The 18,720-nt window shown below is 45.3% G+C and overlaps 1 protein-coding gene across 1 annotated transcript in view; it reads left to right on the top strand.

Moving 5' to 3' along the window:
• The first annotated feature begins 1,721 nt into the window (after positions 1-1,721).
• LOC127653555 (protein TMEPAI-like) overlaps positions 1,722-18,720 on the top strand; it is a 33,876-nt gene continuing 16,877 nt past the window's right edge. The window contains exon 1 of the mRNA XM_052140254.1: positions 1,722-2,030. Coding sequence (XP_051996214.1) covers positions 1,925-2,030 — 106 coding nt within the window. The 5' untranslated portion in view covers positions 1,722-1,924. The remainder of the gene's footprint in view (positions 2,031-18,720) is intronic.

Raw genomic sequence — 18,720 nt, 5'->3', positions numbered from 1 at the left:
TACCCCATGTGACTCTACCCTCCCTAGCAACTGGGCCAATTTGGTTACCCCATATGACTCTACCCTCCCTAGCAACCAGGCAAATTTGTTTACCCCATGTGACTCTACCCTCCCTAGCAACCGGGCCAATTTGGTTACCCCATGTGACTCTACCCTCCCAAGCAACCGGGCCAATTTGGTTACCCCATGTGACTCTACCCTCCCTAGCAACCAGGCAAATGTGGTTACCCCATGTGACTCTACCCTCCCAAGCAACCGGGCCAATTTGGTTACCCCATGTGACTCTACCCTCCCTAGCAACCAGGCAAATGTGGTTACCCCATGTGACTCTACCCTCCCTAGCAACTGGCCCAATTTGGTTACCCCATGTGACTCTACCCTCCCTAGCAACTGGCCCAATTTGGTTACCCCATGTGACTCTACCCTCCCTAGCAACTGGCCCAATTTGGTTACCCCATGTGACTCTACCCTCCCTAGCAACTGGCCCAATTTGGTTACCCCATGTGACTCTACCCTCCCTAGCAACCAGGCAAATGTGGTTACCCCATGTGACTCTACCCTCCCTAGCAACTGGCCCAATTTGGTTACCCCATGTGACTCTACCCTCCCTAGCAACCAGGCCAAATTGGTTACCCCATGTGACTCTACCGTCCCTAGCAACCAGTTAAATGTGGTTACCCCATGTGACCCTACTCTCCCTAGCAACCAGGCCAAATTGGTTACCCCATGTGACTCTACCCTCCCTAGCAACTGGGCCAATTTGGTTGCTATGGAGACCTGGCTGGAGTCACTCAGCACGCTCTGGATTCAAACTCACAACTCCAGGTGTGATAGTCAGCGTCAGTACTCATGGAGATACCCAGACCCCCTTGTTCACCTGATAATTAATATTGTGTGTTTTACACGTTAATGCAAATTAAGTCAAGCTAAAAATGTTGTAAATATGTTTGATTCTGAGCTTGTTTTTTTCAGCATAGATACATTTAAAAAAATAGCTTGGTGTCTTATCTTTAAAACTATTTTGAAACATGCGAGCCTTTAAATGTCTTGCTAATCTTTGTCCACATAAATTTAAAATAGATTCAAAAATGTTCTCTTTCATTGGCTTCTTTTTTTAATTCATTGAACAATAACATTATACAACACAAGAGATAAAAAGAGAAGAAAAAATATCAAATGAAGGCAAAAGAGAAAAAAACAAGCCAACGGGGAAAAACCCACAAAACAAAGAATGTGAATTAAAGCACATAAATGACTTTAGAACCAAAAGCTGGTTTTCTATCAGTGGCAGAATTTTTTTTCTTTTTCTTTAATTGTCAATATTTAATTTGAAAAAATCTAAATGTTTTATTTAAAAAATAAACTATATCTCAGTTTTTGTGACATTTTTTGCCCCTGTAATGTATGACTTTGTGTTCTACTAGTATATTTACATTTATGAATATGTCATTATGACAACTTTTGATGAGATGAATTAAATAAAAGTGTTCGGGTTATGCTTTCATTTTAAGCGTGCAAACTCAATGCCAAAAATAATAATAATTAAATAAATTAAGTAGTTGCAGGGCAAATCATAAAAACAAAACAGCATTTGTATTAATGCCAACTGGCTCATGCGCTCTGTGAAAGGCCAAGTCTGGCATTGACGTCATCCTGTCTGCACATAAGCCCCGCCCCGTGTCTACAAGCCCCGCCCTCCGCCGCTTCCCAGCCAACTTGGACTTGAATGATGTGCCGCACAAGTCCGTCACGCCGCCAGACGGGGTGGAAAGTAGCACAGACCGTCTGGGAATAACAGCGGGAAGACTGGAGCACAGAGGCAGGACAGCGGGACGGGGGTGGAGGGACGTCGGCTAAAGGAACGCCGCGGTGAAGCGAGAGCGAGCGCCGTCCGTTTTCCACGTCGATCCGCGGGATCGTTTCAATGTTCAGCTTCATGGGTCTGATGAACGGAACCACCGACACTCACACCAATGTCTCCTGTACATGTGACTGCAAGCGATCCACTTCATTCCAGAGTATGGCGATCAGTGAGTATCTCTGAACACTTTTAACTCGTTTTCTGTCAGTGTTGTGTCGAACTTCACAAGCGGCTGAATCCGAACCGAGCGGACCGAACGACACGGGAGCAGTTCAATTCGGATTGGCGTTCGCCGTTCAGCTCTGTAACACACATGAATACATCACTAATTATTCATTTTCTTAATTTAGACTCTACATTAATTGTGTGAGGTCTCTGTAAACTCCTCCGAAACTTTTCACGGGGACTATTTGATTCGGTGGAAGGATCCGTGGAGTGACGCGGTCGGCCTATAATCATCATTAGATCACATTAAACCACAACATCTCTCATCTCTGGACCTTCTCACACAATCTACTGTATGATTCAACTAAATAGGTGTCTGAAAGAGTTGTCAAGATGATCATTTACATAATTATGTACTTTAAAAAATTTAAAGGGGCAGTTCACCCAAATGTGAAAATTCTGTCATCATTTACTCATCCTCATGCCGTTCCAAATGTGTGACTCTCTTTCTTCTGCAGAACACAAATGAGATTTTTAGAAGAATATTTCAGCTCTGTAGGTCCATACAATGCAAGTGAATGGGGACCAGAACTTTGAAGCTCAAAAAAGAACATAAAGGCAGCATAAAATTAATCCAGTGGTTTAATCCATGTCTTCAGAAGAGTTATGACAGGTGTGGGTGAGAAATGGATCAATATTTCAGGGTTTTTCCCAAGTAAAAAATATTCTTTAGTGGGGATTGACGTATACGGTCATACACATATGCGAAGTTGGTTTAATACATAATTGCATTTATTTATTATGTAACATAATTACTACATTTCCTTTCATGTTTACATTGAATATGAGTTATGTTTTACCATCCAAGTATGTAGAACCTTTTGAATTCGACGTAGAAATTGTTTTACTTTAAGGTGCCATGTGAAATCAAACCGAGCTTAATCATTTTGGTTTAATAATTATTTGTTTCATTTTTGTATTACAAAATCTATACCCTATTTAATAAGGTATGAGTTATTTAATAAAAAGATTAAAAACATTCTCCCAATTTGGAACACCCAATTCCTAATGCTCTATAAGTTCTTGTGGTGTAGTGACTTGCCTCAATCCGGATGTCGGAGGATCTAATCTCAGTTGCCTCCACGCCTGAGACCGCCAATCAGCAAGATCTTATCATGTGACTTGTTGAACGTGTTACCGCGGAGACGTGGCGCATGTGGAGGCTTCACGCTATTCTCCACGGCATCCACACACAACTCGCCACACGCCCCACCGAGAGCGAAAACCACATTATAGTGACCACGAGGAGGTTACCCCATGTGACTCTACCCTCCCTAGCAACCGGCCAATTTGGTTGCTAAGGAGACCTGACTGGAGTCACTCACCACACGCCCCACCGAGAGCGAGAACCACATTATAGTGACCACGAGGAGGTTACCCCATGTGACTATCCTCCCTAGCAACCGGGACAATTTGGTTGCTATGGAGACCTGACTGGAGTCACTCACCACACGCCCCACCGAGAGCGAGAACCACATTATAGTGACCACGAGGAGGTTACCCCATGTGACTCTAACCTCCCGAGCAACTGGGCCAATTTGGTTGTTATGGAGACCTGACTGGAGTCACTCAGCACTCCCAATTAAAAAAAACGGCTAAGTGCAAAAACATTTTACAGCATTGTTTAATTCCATAATCGTAATGGTAATACTGAGTGACATCCAGGACAATGTGTAGCCTAGGTCTATGATAACAAATATCTTTAATATCGTCTTTGTCACAAAGCAAAATAATATCCTACTTGATAGTATTACATCATGCCATTGTATCTTCATCTCTCCAAAACGGCACAGAACTACAGTGCGTTCAATGTGAGATGCGCTGTTCTTAAAGAGACAGTAACCGTGTTTTAAGAGACGCTTGCATTTAGTCGTTTAGCAGATATTTTATCCGAAGTGTCTCACAAATGAGAAAGAGACACAACATACATAAATATTATATTGAAATCAATTATGTGCATTGTGCAAGTATAGGACACTTGATTCATTTAATTTAAGAGTTCTATGATAGTTTGGGCACTGGACACTGTTTAATACATTCACTTCCCAGATCATTGTTTTTGCTGTTTATTGTCGATCATTGTCTGTCAATTGAGTGTCACAATCGGCATCGGGATCTTTGCAAGACGTCGTCGGTATCCGATAACATCGTCCTATCGATAACGTTTAACATAACCCAACCAGGACAGACCTAACAAAGCAGTGTTCTTCTGAATATTATAACTAGTCTTGCTGAAAAATACCCTAAACACATTTAGAAACTTTAACTACAACTTCCACAGTTGTACTAAAAACAAGTAATAGATTCCAGTTTCCAACAGATCAGTGGCTCTCAAACAGGTCCTGTAGGCCCTCCAGCACTGCACATTTGGCATGTTGTCTTTTCTGACCCAATTTAAGTCTTGGAGTCTCCACTAATGAGCTGTTCGATTGAGGGACATCCAAAATGTGTAGTGAGGGGCCTCCGAGACCGGTTTAAGAGCCACTGTAATAGATGACCATATTTAATACTGAAACTGCAAAACATTTTTCAAAATGCCACAGTTACTGTTACTGCTGTAAAATTGTGATTCATGTTAGTAAGAATGATGATGTGTATTTGAAAAATCTTTATTTTGGCGCATGTCAAAATAATCCATCAGAGCGGATTTCTTGTGCGAGTCACGTCACACACACACACACACGGAGAGTCATGTCACACACACACACGGAGAGTCACGTCACACACACACACACGGAGAGTCACGTCACACACACACACACACGGAGAGTCACGTCACACACACACACGGAGAGTCACGTCACACACACACACGGAGAGTCACGTCACACACACACACGGAGAGTCACATCACACACACACACTGTGAGTCACGTCACACACACACACACGGAGAGTCACGTCACACACACACACACACACACACACACACACACACGGAGAGTCACATCACACACACACTGTGAGTCACGTCACACACACACACACACACACGGAGAGTCACGTCACACACACACACTGTGAGTCACGTCACGTCACACACACACACGGAGAGTCACGTCACACACACACACGGAGAGTCACATCACACACACACACTGTGAGTCACGTCACACACACACACACACACACGGAGAGTCACGTCACACACACACACACACACGGAGAGTCACCTCACACACACACACACGGAGAGTCACGTCACACACACACACGGAGAGTCACGTCACACACACACACGGAGAGTCACGTCACACACACACACGGAGAGTCACGTCACACACACACACACGCGGAGAGTCACGTCACACACACACACACACGGTGAGTCACGTCACACACACACACACACGGTGAGTCACGTCACACACACACACGGTGAGTCACGTCACACACACACACGGTGAGTCACGTCACACACGGAGAGTCATGTCACACACACTGTGAGTCACGTCACACACACACACGGTGAGTCACGTCACACACACACACACGGTGAGTCACGTCACACACACACACACGGAGAGTCACGTCACACACACGGAGAGTCACGTCACACACATGGTGAGTCACGTCACACACACACACACGGTGAGTCACGTCACACACACACACACGGAGAGTCACGTCACACACACACACACACATTGTGAGTCACGTCACACACACACATTGTGAGTCACGTCACACACACACATTGTGAGTCACGTCACACACACACATTGTGAGTCACGTCACACACACACATTGTGAGTCACGTCACACACACACATTGTGAGTCACGTCACACACACACATTGTGAGTCACGTCACACACACACACTGTGAGTCACGTCACACACACACACTGTGAGTCACGTCACACACACACTGTGAGTCACGTCACACACACACGGTGAGTCACGTCACACACACACACACTGTGAGTCACGTCACACACACACACGGTGAGTCACGTCACGTCACACACACACACGGAGAGTCACGTCACACACACACACACGGAGAGTCACGTCACGTCACACACACACACGGAGAGTCACGTCACACACACACGGAGAGTCACGTCACACACACACTGTGAGTCACGTCACACACACACACACACACGGTGAGTCACGTCACACACACACACACGGTGAGTCACGTCACACACACACACTGAGTCACGTCACACACACACACTGAGTCACGTCACACACACACACTGAGTCACGTCACACACACACGGTGAGTCACGTCACACACACACGGTGAGTCACGTCACACACACACACGGTGAGTCACGTCACACACACACACGGTGAGTCACGTCACACACACACACGGTGAGTCACGTCTCACACACACACACACACACACACGGTGAGTCACGTCACACACACACACACGGTGAGTCACGTCACACACACACACACACACACACGGTGAGTCACGTCACACACACACACTGTGAGTCACGTCACACACACACACTGTGAGTCACGTCACACACACACACACACACACTGAGAGTCACGTTACACACACACACACACGGTGAGTCACGTCACACACACACACGGTGAGTCACGTCACACACACACACTGTGAGTCACTTCACACACACACACTGTGAGTCACACACACACATTGTGAGTCACGTCACACACGTCACGTCACACACACACACTGAGAGTCACGTCACACACACACACTGAGTCACGTCACACACACACACTGAGAGTCATGTCACACACGTCACGTCACACACACACTGAGAGTCACGTCACACACACACTGAGAGTCACGTCACACACACACACTGTGAGTCACGTCACGTCACACACACACACTGAGTGAATAAATACATTATTTGTGCATATCGCCACCTACTGCCAGGGAGGAGAATATTTTGTAAAAATGACTTAAACATTGATCTGTTTCTCACCCACACCTATCATATCACTTCTGAAGACATGGATTAAACCACTGGATTACTTTCATGCTGCCTTTATGTGCTTTTTGGAGCTTCAAAGTTCTGGTCACCATTCACTTGCATTGTAAGGATCTACAGAGCAGAAATATTCTTCTAAAAATCTAATTTGTGTTCTGCAGAAGAAAGAAAGTCACACACATCTGGGATGACATGAGGGTGAATAAATGATGACAGAATTGTAATTTTTGGGTGAACTGCCCCTTTAAGTCCGGTCAAACTGCAGTGGCCTTCAGCTATATGCAAAGAAAGTATGATGTCACCGGCAGATCATCTGATATACACATTTTCATGAACTAATTTACAAAGTTTACACTGTCTGCGTGGATTAATGATTCCATGAGCTGTTTTCATTGTTGTTCTGTTTACTTCACGTGTGCCTCACATAACTGATGAGTTTATATATGGAGCACTCTATTAAAGTGCATTAGAGGAATTGCACTTTTGATCCCTCAGGCTTCTCTGTGGATGATGTGGTGTTTGCTGTCAGCAGGCGTGTCAGGCAGACACTTCTCTGTTGACTGTCTGCTCCAAAAACCCCGTCTGGGTGTTGCCCGACTAATACTTAATTTGTAGTGACTAACGTATTGTTCACACAGCTGCCCCCTGTAGTCCTGCAAACTCACTCATTGGTGGAATTTCTTTGAGGACACACGATTAACCGTCTTGCAGAAACTGTAATCACGAGATGTCGGTGAGACTTCTTCAGATGCAGTGCATGAACTCGGTATCATGGGAAAATATCCAAAATGCGAAATTCCAAAGTAGAACATGTTGTCCCGTCCAGCATCTCCATTTGCTTCATAATCTCTCTCTGTACAAATAATTCAGTTCTTCAAAGGATGTTTTTACACAGATCTCTCTCGCTGTGTCCATCATGAGTCAAAGCAATCTCTGTTTTCTGTGTCTTATCGTTTGTCTGGACAGATGTTCAGTCATGCTTGAGGAAATGTTCTCGAAGTAAAAGCGAGTGAAATGACAAAAACAAGGAATGAAAAATAAACGCAAACCTTCATGTAAGATGCACAATATATCGATGATGACTTTATCATTAAAGGTCAAATACTGTAAGTGTATTTTATTTATTATTATTATTATTATTATTATTTGATTATCATTATTGGTCTGAATTGGCAGATATTGTAAGAAGTATTTATTAAGAGTCCAAAAACGTGCCAAAGTGCAAAATTGAAATGATTTACATCGTCATCTGTGTCCTTACTGTATATTTCAATGAAAGCATATAGACAACAGACAGGACAGGATATATTTATAATATATGCCATTTAAGTTTGATATCAACCATGACATAATTATCAACTATCTGCATTGGCCAAAAATTCTGTATTGTTAAATCGGTGCGTCCTTATTTTAAATTATGATTTTCTCCCAATGTGGAACGCCCAAATCTCAATGTGCTCCAAGTCCTCGTGGTGGTGTAGTGACTCGCCTCAATCCGGGTGGCGGAGGACGAATCTCAGTTGCCTCTGCGTCTGAGACCGTCAATCCGCGCATCACATCACGTGACTTGTTGAGCGTGTTACCGTGGAGACGTAGCACGTGTGGAGGCTTCACAGTATTCTCCGCGGCATCCACAGACAACTCACCACACGCCCCACCGAGAGCGAGAACCACATTATAGTGACCACGAGGAGGTTACCCCATGTGACTCTACCCTCCCTAGCAACCGACCCAATTTGGTTACCCCATGTGACTCTACCCTCCCTAGCAACCGGGCCAATTTGGTTACCCCATGTGACTCTACCCTCCCTAGCAACTGGGCCAATTTGGTTACCCCATGTGACTCTACCCTCCCTAGCAACCGGGCCAATTTGGTTGCTAAGGAGACCTGACTGGAGTCACTCACCACACGCCCCACCGAGAGCGAGAACCACATTATAGCAACCACGAAGAGGTTACCCCATGTGACTCTACCCTCCCTAGCAACCTGCCAATTTGGTTACCCCATGTGACTCTACCCTCCCTAGCAACCTGCCAATTTGGTTACCCCATGTGACTCTACCCTCCCTAGCAACCGGCCAATTTGGTTACCCCATGTGACTCTACCCTCCCTAGCAACCTGCCAATTTGGTTACCCCATGTGACTCTACCCTCCCTAGCAACCTGCCAATTTGGTTACCCCATGTGACTCTACCTTCCCTAGCAACCGGCCAATTTGGTTACCCCATGTGACTCTACCTTCCCTAGCAACCAGCCAATTTGATTAGCCCATGTGACTCTATCCTCCCTAGCAACCGGGCCAATTTGGTTACCCCATGTGACTCTACCCTCCCTAGCAACCGGGCCAATTTGGTTACCCCATGTGACTCTACCCTCCCTAGCAACCGGGACAATTTGGTTGCTAAGGAGACCTGACTGGAGTCACTCACCACATGCCCCACTGAGAGCAAGAACCACATTATAGTGACCACGAGGAGGTTACCCTATGTGACACTACCCTCCCTAGCAACCGGGCCAATTTGGTTGCCAAGGAGACATGACTGGAGTCACTCAACACATCCTGGATTCAAACTCGCGACTCCAGGTGTGATAGTCAGCGTCAATACTCGCTGAGATACTCAGGCCCCCCTAATATCGGTGCATTCTTCAAGATTTCTCCATCGATGTGATTGATGGTTTTTATTTACTGTTGTCTGTTGTAAACACAAGCCATTTCCTCTACAGAACCTCATTCTCCAGAAGTGGTTGCGAGCGAATCGGAATGAATGTGAGTTTTCTTGTGGTGGCTTGTTGGTATGAGCTGCTGAAGGAGTTTCTATGTTATTGTTGTAATGAGAGATCTGAGGCTGTTTGTTTCATTGCCTTAAGCAGATTTAAGGATTTAACATTTCCCTGGAAGTGATTCATGAAACGCACTTCAACTCTTTCTAAACCAGACTGATAAATACAGACACACACACACACATCTGTGAGTCTCACTGAAATACTGCACATCACTCAATCTCTCCATACCCAGAATGATGTTAGACAGAAAAGGGGGAGGGTGATTCTCACGAAAATGTCCTGCTCACATTGAACCCCAAATCAAATCAATATATACAGCTCCGGAAAAATTAAGAGACCACTGCAAACTATCACAGCTGGAGTCGTGAGTTTGAATTCAGGGTGTGCTGAGTGACTCCAGTCAGGTCTCCTTAGCAACCAAATTGTCCCGGTTGCTAGGGAGGGTAGAGTCACATGGGGTAACCAAATTGTCCCGGTTGCTAGGGAGGGTAGAGTCACATGGGGTAACCAAATTGTCCCGGTTGCTAGGGAGAGTAGAGTCACATGGGGTAACCAAATTGGGCCGGTTGCTAGGGAGGATAGAGTCACATGGGGTAACCAAATTGGCCTGGTTGCTAGGGAGAGTAGAGTCACATGGGGTAACCAAATTGTCCCGGTTGCTAGGGAGGGTAGAGTCACATGGGGTAACCAAATTGTCCCGGTTGCTAGGGAGGGTAGAGTCACATGGGGTAACCAAATTGGCCCGGTTGCTAGGGAGGGTAGAGTCACATGGGGTAACCTCCTCGTGGTGGTGATTAGTGGTTCTCTCAATGGGGCGTGTGGCGAGTTGTGTGTGGATCGTGGAGAGTAGCATGAGCCTCCACATGCTGTGAGTCTTCGCGGTGTCATGCACAACGAGTCACGTGATCAGATGCGCGGATTGATGCTCTCAGAAGCGGAGGCAACTGACACTTGTCCTCTGCCACTCGGATTGAGGCGAGTAACCTCGTATACTCCTGTTGTTATGACGTTAAGATTTTATTTTTTGGAAACTTAAGCACATTCACCGGCAAATTATTATCACTTTAATGTGAAATAATACATCTTGTGGACAGTTATGGTACTGTAATATATTATTATTGTTCTCCTTAAGGAAGGTTATGAGAATTAAGGAAATCTGTCTGTCTATTAGTCTGTCTGTCTGTCTGTCTATCGGCCTGTATGTCTGTCTGTCTTTTATATCTGTCTGTCTGTCTCTCTTTTCTATCTATCTGTCTGTCTGTCTATAAATATGTCTGTCTATCTATCTCTCTCTATTTGTCTGTCTGTCTGTCTGTCAATATGTGTCTGTCTTTTCTATCTGTCTGTCAATCTATCTGTCTGCCTGTCTGTCTGTCTTTTCTATATATCTGTCTGTCTGTCTATCAATATATCTATCTATCTCTATTTTTCTGTCTATCAATATCTCTATCTGTCTGTCTGTCTATCTGCCTGTCTGTTTGTCTGTCTGTCTATCAATATGTGTCTGTCTTTTCAATCTGTCTGTCTATAAATATGTCTATCTTTCTCTCTCTCTCTCTCTCTATTTGTCTGTCTGTCTATCTTCCTGTCTGTCTATCGATATGTGTCTGTCTTTTCTGTCTGTCTATCTGTCTGTCTATCTATCTGTCTGTCTCTCTATTTGTCTGTCTGTCTATCAATATCTCTATCTGTCTGTCAGTCTATGTACCTGTCTATCAATCTGTCTGTTTGTCTGTCTATCAATATGTGTCTGTCTTTTCTGTCTGTTTTTCTGTATCAATATGTGTCTGTCTTTTCTATATATCTGTCTGTCTTGTGATTTTATAGTGAAATATGAAATATGATCTGTTCTTGACAATTTTGGTGTGATTCACCCACAGATGAAAGGCTCTTGCACCCCCCGGATGATCTGTGGAAGACATGGGATTAGTGCGGGGGGTAATGGTTAACGAGAAACACAAATTAGACGTGAGCAAACACAGCCGCCTCCCGCCGAGTGTTTACGGGAACAGGACCTCCTCTCTGATGCGTTTGTGTCTCATTGAAATGTCTCGATGTATCAGTGACACAGAACACCCACTAACCGCCTCCACTGCAACAACACCGCAAATCACATCAGCTCCTTGTGTATCTGAAGCCGTGTTGTGTGATGGGGGTCTGGTCGAGATCAGGGGAACGTTTTCCTTCTAACAGGATATTACAGCTGGCAGGTGTGGTGGTTTTCCTCTTATCCAATGTCTGACCCTCCAGAGCTTCACGGCGGTCTTGTAAACAATGTGGTGTCAATAGAATTCATATTAATGTCCAGTTCTTGGCCCAGTTGTAGGGATTACAAACATACATTTAACCTAGAACATGGCAGCTTTCAAAGACCTGGTGAGCTACAATATTACTGATCTCTGACTTTATAAAACAGACTCCAAATCGGATAAGCTCGAAAAGTAACGGCACACCTCAACAAGCTGCTTGATATGAAAATGTATTTTTGTCCCCAACACGGACGTTATGTGCTGAAGATTGATACATGTACTGTAATTGGGGAGCAGTAATAATAACTAGATAGGTACATTTCCTGAAGAAAATGTGAGTGGTGCTTGCCGTGGCAAAACTCAGTTAAATAGCATTTTCTAACTTGTTGTTAAGCACTAAAATATTGGTCATAGAATGTTGTTAGCAGGATGCTAGCATGTTTTAGTATGTTGCTAGGTGATGCTAGCATGTGTTAGCAGGATACTAGCAAGTTTTAAGCATGTTTTAGCACTTCGCTAGGTGATACTAGCATGTGTTGACATGTTTTTAGCTTGTTTAGCATTTCAGCTAGGTGATACTAGCATGTGTTAGCCTGATGCTTAGCACATATTTTGCATGTTTTAACACTTCGCTAGGAGATGCTTGCATGTGTTAGCATGTTGCTTAGCACGCTTTTAGACGCTTTTAGCACTTCACTAGGCAATGCTAGCATGTGATAACATGATGCTAACACGCTTTTTAGCATGATTTAACACTTCAGCTAGGCGATGCTAACATGTGTTAGCATGATGCTAGCAACGTTTTTATCATGTTTTAGCACTTCGCTAGGCAATGCTAACATGTGTTAGCATGATACTAGCACATTTTTAGCATGTTTTAGCACTTCATTAGTCGATGCTAACGTGTGTTAGCATGATGCTAGCACGTTTTTAGCATGTTTTAACACTTTGCTAGGCAATGCTAACATTTGTTAGTATGATGCTAGCACATTTTTTAGCATGTTTTAGGGTGTAGCTATGAAGATTTTAGGTCATTACTTATTGGCTGCTGGATTATATAAATCCTCTGAGGGAGAGACGCAGGGCTGTCAGGCCCTTTTGTGTCTGTGTGATTTAAATTTCGAACATTCCGCAATGTTGAGTCAATGGGACTTTTTTAACCACTTTTTCGTCCGCTGTGTGAACATCGTACACCGATACGCTTAGAAAAGATACAGCACACCTCTCCTCAATGAGCCGCACTATTTGACGCCTCACTCGGGTCTGTGACAAAAGCTGCGGGAGGAGTAGCGTGCCAAACTTTATGTGGAATAATAAAAGAAGAATAATAAGTATGCAAGAGAACAATAGTGATGCCTTAGGCAAGCACCACTAATAATTAGTGAACGCCACTCATTGTGTGACTCAAAACCTTCAAGGCTTCAACTGAATGTGTCTTGTGTTTGTGCTGATTTCTCTCTTAGTAACTCGCAGTATATCGGTCATGTTGACCCTCATGACTTTCTCAAGATGTTGTGCACTCTTCTGGCGTGTTTTGTCTGTGTGTGTTTCCTATCAGGTGTTTATTTGGAGTTCGTTCTCCACCCTTGACCCTGCAGCATGTTCTGTGTCTCTCTGTGAGGGCCGAGGCGGCTCTTACGGACACAAATGGAAGAGAGGAAATGACTCTGTGCTGTTCTTCACACGACAGGAAGAGGAAACATCTGTGTGTTTGAGAGCGCTGCCCTTGATTCAACTCTTGAGTGTTTAAACCTACGGCTTAATAAAATCAGGAGCACAACTGTGTCCTTAAAGCGCCGGTTATCAATTTAGTTTTGGTCACGGCGCCCTTTGAAACTAGAATAAAATGTGACAGTGCTGTCATAATGTATCTCTTTCTTCTGTGGAACACAAAAGGAGATTTTGAAGAATCTTCACACAGCTTTTTGCCATATAACAACAGTTCATAGTGACCAGGTGTGGGGTATGATCTACCCAAGCAACCGTATGACTGGGGCGTTAGAATTATAATTCTATTTTTCAGCCTGTTGACTTTCAGTATACAGCCTGATAATTGTTTATTTGCTCAGAAATGACCAAAAAAAATGTGGGTCTGTGTAGCTCAGTGGTAAAGACACTGACTATCACACCTGGAGTCGTGAGTTTGAACCCAGGGTGTGCTGATTGACTCCAGTCAGGTCTCCTTAGAAACCAAATTGGCCCGGTTGCTAGGGAGGGTAGAGTCACATGGGGTAACCTCCTCGTGGTCGCTATAATGTGGTTCTCGCTCTCGGTGGGGCGTGTGGTGAGTGACTCCAGTCAGGTCTCCTTAGCAACCACATTGGCCCGGTTGCTAGGGAGGGTAGAGTCACATGGGGTAACCTCCTCGTGGTCGCTATAATGTGGTTCTCGCTCTCGGTGGGGCGTGTGGTGAGTGACTCCAGTCAGGTCTCCTTAGCAACCACATTGGCCCGGTTGCTAGGGAGGGTAGAGTCACATGGGGTAACCTCCTCATGGTCACTATAATGTGGTTCTCGCTCTCGGTGGAGTATGTGGTGAGTTGTGTGTGGATGCCGCGGAGAATAGCGTGAAGCCTCCACATGCGCTACGTCTCCATGGTAACGCGCTCAACAAGTCACGTTATAAGATGCGCGGATTGACGGTCTCAGACGCAGAGGCAACTGAGATTTGTCCTCCACCACCCAGATTGAGGCGAGTCACTACACCACCACGAGGACTTGGAGCGCATTGGGAATTGGGCGTTACAAAGTGGGGAGAAAAAGAACAGGATGGCAGGACCTGGTGCAAAGATTAGTACATCGCATTGTGTATATGACAGAGACAAATACACGTCACACACCCAATGATTTCCTGGTGTGGGTTGCACATGCTCGAGGGACAGACAGATCTATGCACCTGTAACTCTCTTACTGTAGATCATGTTTTTAAATGATATAACAGAGGAAAGACGAGGAAGAGGGAAAACAGGTTTCAGGATTTCTCATGATGTTCTGTAACTGGATGCTGGTGTAAAGCACACAAGTTGAGTGATACTGCAGAGAGATAACATCACACCTGCAGTCAGACACAACACTGGAGCCGTCAACATCTGTCACAGTCAGGATGGGAACTCCACTGGAGTTACAACCAGCGTTTCTCAGTCGGATGAATCTACCGAACAAGTCACGACACGTGCGAGACAACATTTCACAGAAAAGCTGGAGCGTTCCCAATGACTGAATGCAGCGAGACGGATGATGTCACCACAGCGCGGCGGAGAGGAAACATTGTGACAGAGTCAAACTCAGCCCTGCAATTAGCAGCACATCCACACAGAGAGACGTTATAATCAGACGTGAGTAACTGACTGGATCTCTTCCAGCTGTGAAACAGATTGTCCAAACTCATATGCTTTATTTTTTCAGTATAACATAAAAAGTGACTAAGAATATAGAAGTACAATAAAGTGAACGAGGACTGGGTCTGTCCACCTGCCACATGACCATAAAAAGCACCTTTACAATAACGGCTCAGAAATGGTCAACAGAAGTTGTATGTGCTATAAAATAGCATGTTAATGCACATGCTCCAGGCGTGATGTTATGAAGGCATCCCGTGTCCAAATGTCATGACATCAAGCCTGAGGCTTGATGTCTTTGGTTGCTAAGGAGACCTGACTGGAGCCACTCACCACACGCCCCACCGAGGCGAGAACCACATTATAGTGACCATGAGGAGGTTACCCCATGTGACTCTACCGCCCTAGCAACCGGGCCAATTTGGTTGCTAAGGAGACCTGACTGGAGTCACTCACCACACGCCCCACCGAGAGCAAGAACCACATTATAGCGACCACGCAGGAGGTTACCCCATGTGACTCTACCGCCCTAGCAACCGGGCCAATTTGGTTGCTAAGGAGACCTGACTGGAGTCACTCACCACACGCCCCACCGAGAGTGAGAACCACATTATAGTGACCACGAGGAGGTTACCCCATGTGACTCTACCCGCCCTAGCAACCGGGCCAATTTGGTTGCTAAGGAGACCTGACTGGAGTCACTCACCACACTGACCCACCGAGAGCTGAGAACCACATTATAGTGACCACGAGGAGGTTACCCCATGTGACTCTACCCGCCCTAGCAACCGGGCCAATTTGGTTGCTAAGGAGACCTGACTGGAGTCACTCACCACACGCCCCACCGAGAGCGAGAACCACATTATAGTGACCACGAGGAGGCTCGAGACTTATTGAATAATAATAAATGTGTCTGTGTGGTTCTTATCCTGAAGAACATCAGCAATCGTTAGATTAATCGATTATTAAAATGATCGTTAGTTGCAGCTCTAATTAACAGTTCCGGTCCGTGTGTGTGTGTGTGTGTTAGTAATTAACCAGACTGGCAGGTGAAGGTAAAACTATCTTCTCTGTCTCCATGTCTCTCTGGTCTCTCGGCCGTACGCTGGTATCTGTTGGCAGTGCGCAGTGGCGAGATCGGCTTTGTTTCTCATATTCAGCCGTTTGAAGGTGCTCGCGTGCCAACATGGATTTACACTCCAACCTCAGGTGAACTTCAGTCGCTGAAATCCCTCGAATCTCGCCTCACACATCACGGCAACCGACAGTAATGTGCTGCAGGCCGAGGAACGGCAGGTCATTAACATTTCTCAGACATGCAAACAGGTGATTCTCAGCGCCGTCAGAGATCTTCTAGTGCTGAGATAACCTACACGGTGCAATCATTGGGGAGAGCGTAACGGCTGTAATCGTTAACTAGCATTTTACGACAGTTTGCTGATGATATACAAATAAATGGAGAGAACCGTAAACGGACGCCTTCAGGTCGTAAAATCATCCGTGACTTCTCTTATAAAACAGCGATATTACCGTAGTAAACTCCTCTCAGATCACTCAAAGGATTATAAACGGACTGTTTTTCCTAGAAATAGATCACTGACATTAATAAGTCTTTTGGTGAGCCGCCGACTTAAACGGCATTCTTGGGCACTTTTGGTGGATTCTGAGTTTCGTTCATGAAAGATTTGTGTCCTGTCGGTGCTGATGTGAATGTCGAGTGTTCTTTGGGAAAGTTGAAGGTTTTTGTGGCGTTTTGGTTCTTTTGTTTCCAGCTTGACCTTCACGGAGGGTCTCTGTGTCTGCAGCCATAAATAGCAGATGGGGGGGTGTGAGAATATGGAAATACCCCTGAGAGAATCCCCCCCCTAAACTCTCTGCACAGACACATTTGATTTCATTAGTCATGTCGTATTCTGCATCTGCGTCCCCCTCCGAGTGCTCCGAGTGCTCCCTGCATCTCTCATGTGCATTTCAGTAGAAGATTCAGTGTTTTGTCATTTCCTGAGGAATAACGTGCGTGAATGAGTGTGTGTAGATATTTATTTATTTTTCATGTTTTAGATATTTTTACTGGAAAAGAGAAACATTATTTTTGCAGTGCATAAATGAGAAAGATCAGTTTTCTTCAGGTGTTGGATTAGTTTGCCGGCATTATAATTAGCTTTATGTAAAATCAGTAGAAGTGTGCTGCAACTACTGTATGCCCTCATATACATGAGGATTTCCTTCAGTCAGTGGAGACACACACACACACAGACACGCTCACACACACAAACACGAGCAAACAGACACACACACAAACACGAGCAAACACGCTCACACACACAAACACGAGCAAACAGACACACACACACACAGACACGCTCACACAGACACGCTCACACACACAAACACGAGCAAACACACACACACACACAGACACGCTCACACACACAAACACGAGCAAACAGACACGCTCACACAAACATGCTCACACACACACACACGCTCACACAAACACACACGCTCACACAAACACACACACACACACGCTCACACAAACACACACACACGCTTACACAGACACACAAACACCAACACACTCACACACAAACACGCGCTAACACGCTCACACAGACACAAACACGCTCACACACACGCAAACATGCGCAAACACACACACACACTCACACACGCTCCCACACACACATGCACACAAACAAACACGCTCACACACACACACACACACACACAGATGGAGTGTGTGTGTGTGTGTGTGTGTGTGTGTGTGTGTGTGTTTTGGGGGCAGTAGGTCAGTGTTTGTTCCCCACAGTAATGAACTGTCCTTTGTTTGCAGTCTAGACATGCTGAAAAAGTGCATACAGTACTCGCGCGCGCGCGCACACACACACACACACACACACACACACACACACACACTGATATACACACCCTGTGCTGTATCACTTCAGAGTCAGGGGTGTGTGTGTGTATGAGTGTGTGTGTGTATGAGTGTGTGTGTGTCTGTGCAAGTTGGCACAGTAGGGGGCACAGGTGGTGCATCAGCCAGTCATCTCAGTCATTCGACCCGTGTCACCTGTTGGATCTGTCCCGTGACCACCTGCCAGCGGGCGTTCGACACTTCACATGGCCTTAACGTGCACATAGCCTGGCACAAGCGTCGTGGTGACGTCACCGCCACTTAGTGTCAAATGGTGATTGTGTGTGTGTGATGGAGTTTTGCTAATACCTGTGAAGAATGTTGAGACAGAAGTGATTGACAGCTGCAGAGTCAGATATGAGCAGACACGGCTCTCCTTTAACATGTTCATTATGTGTGTCTGGCCAT

Source organism: Xyrauchen texanus, chromosome 13 (assembly GCF_025860055.1).
Source record: "Xyrauchen texanus isolate HMW12.3.18 chromosome 13, RBS_HiC_50CHRs, whole genome shotgun sequence".
Taxonomy (NCBI): domain Eukaryota; kingdom Metazoa; phylum Chordata; class Actinopteri; order Cypriniformes; family Catostomidae; genus Xyrauchen; species Xyrauchen texanus.
The sequence above is the reverse complement of the archived record's forward strand: the minus strand, read 5'-3'. Positions and strand labels throughout refer to the sequence as shown.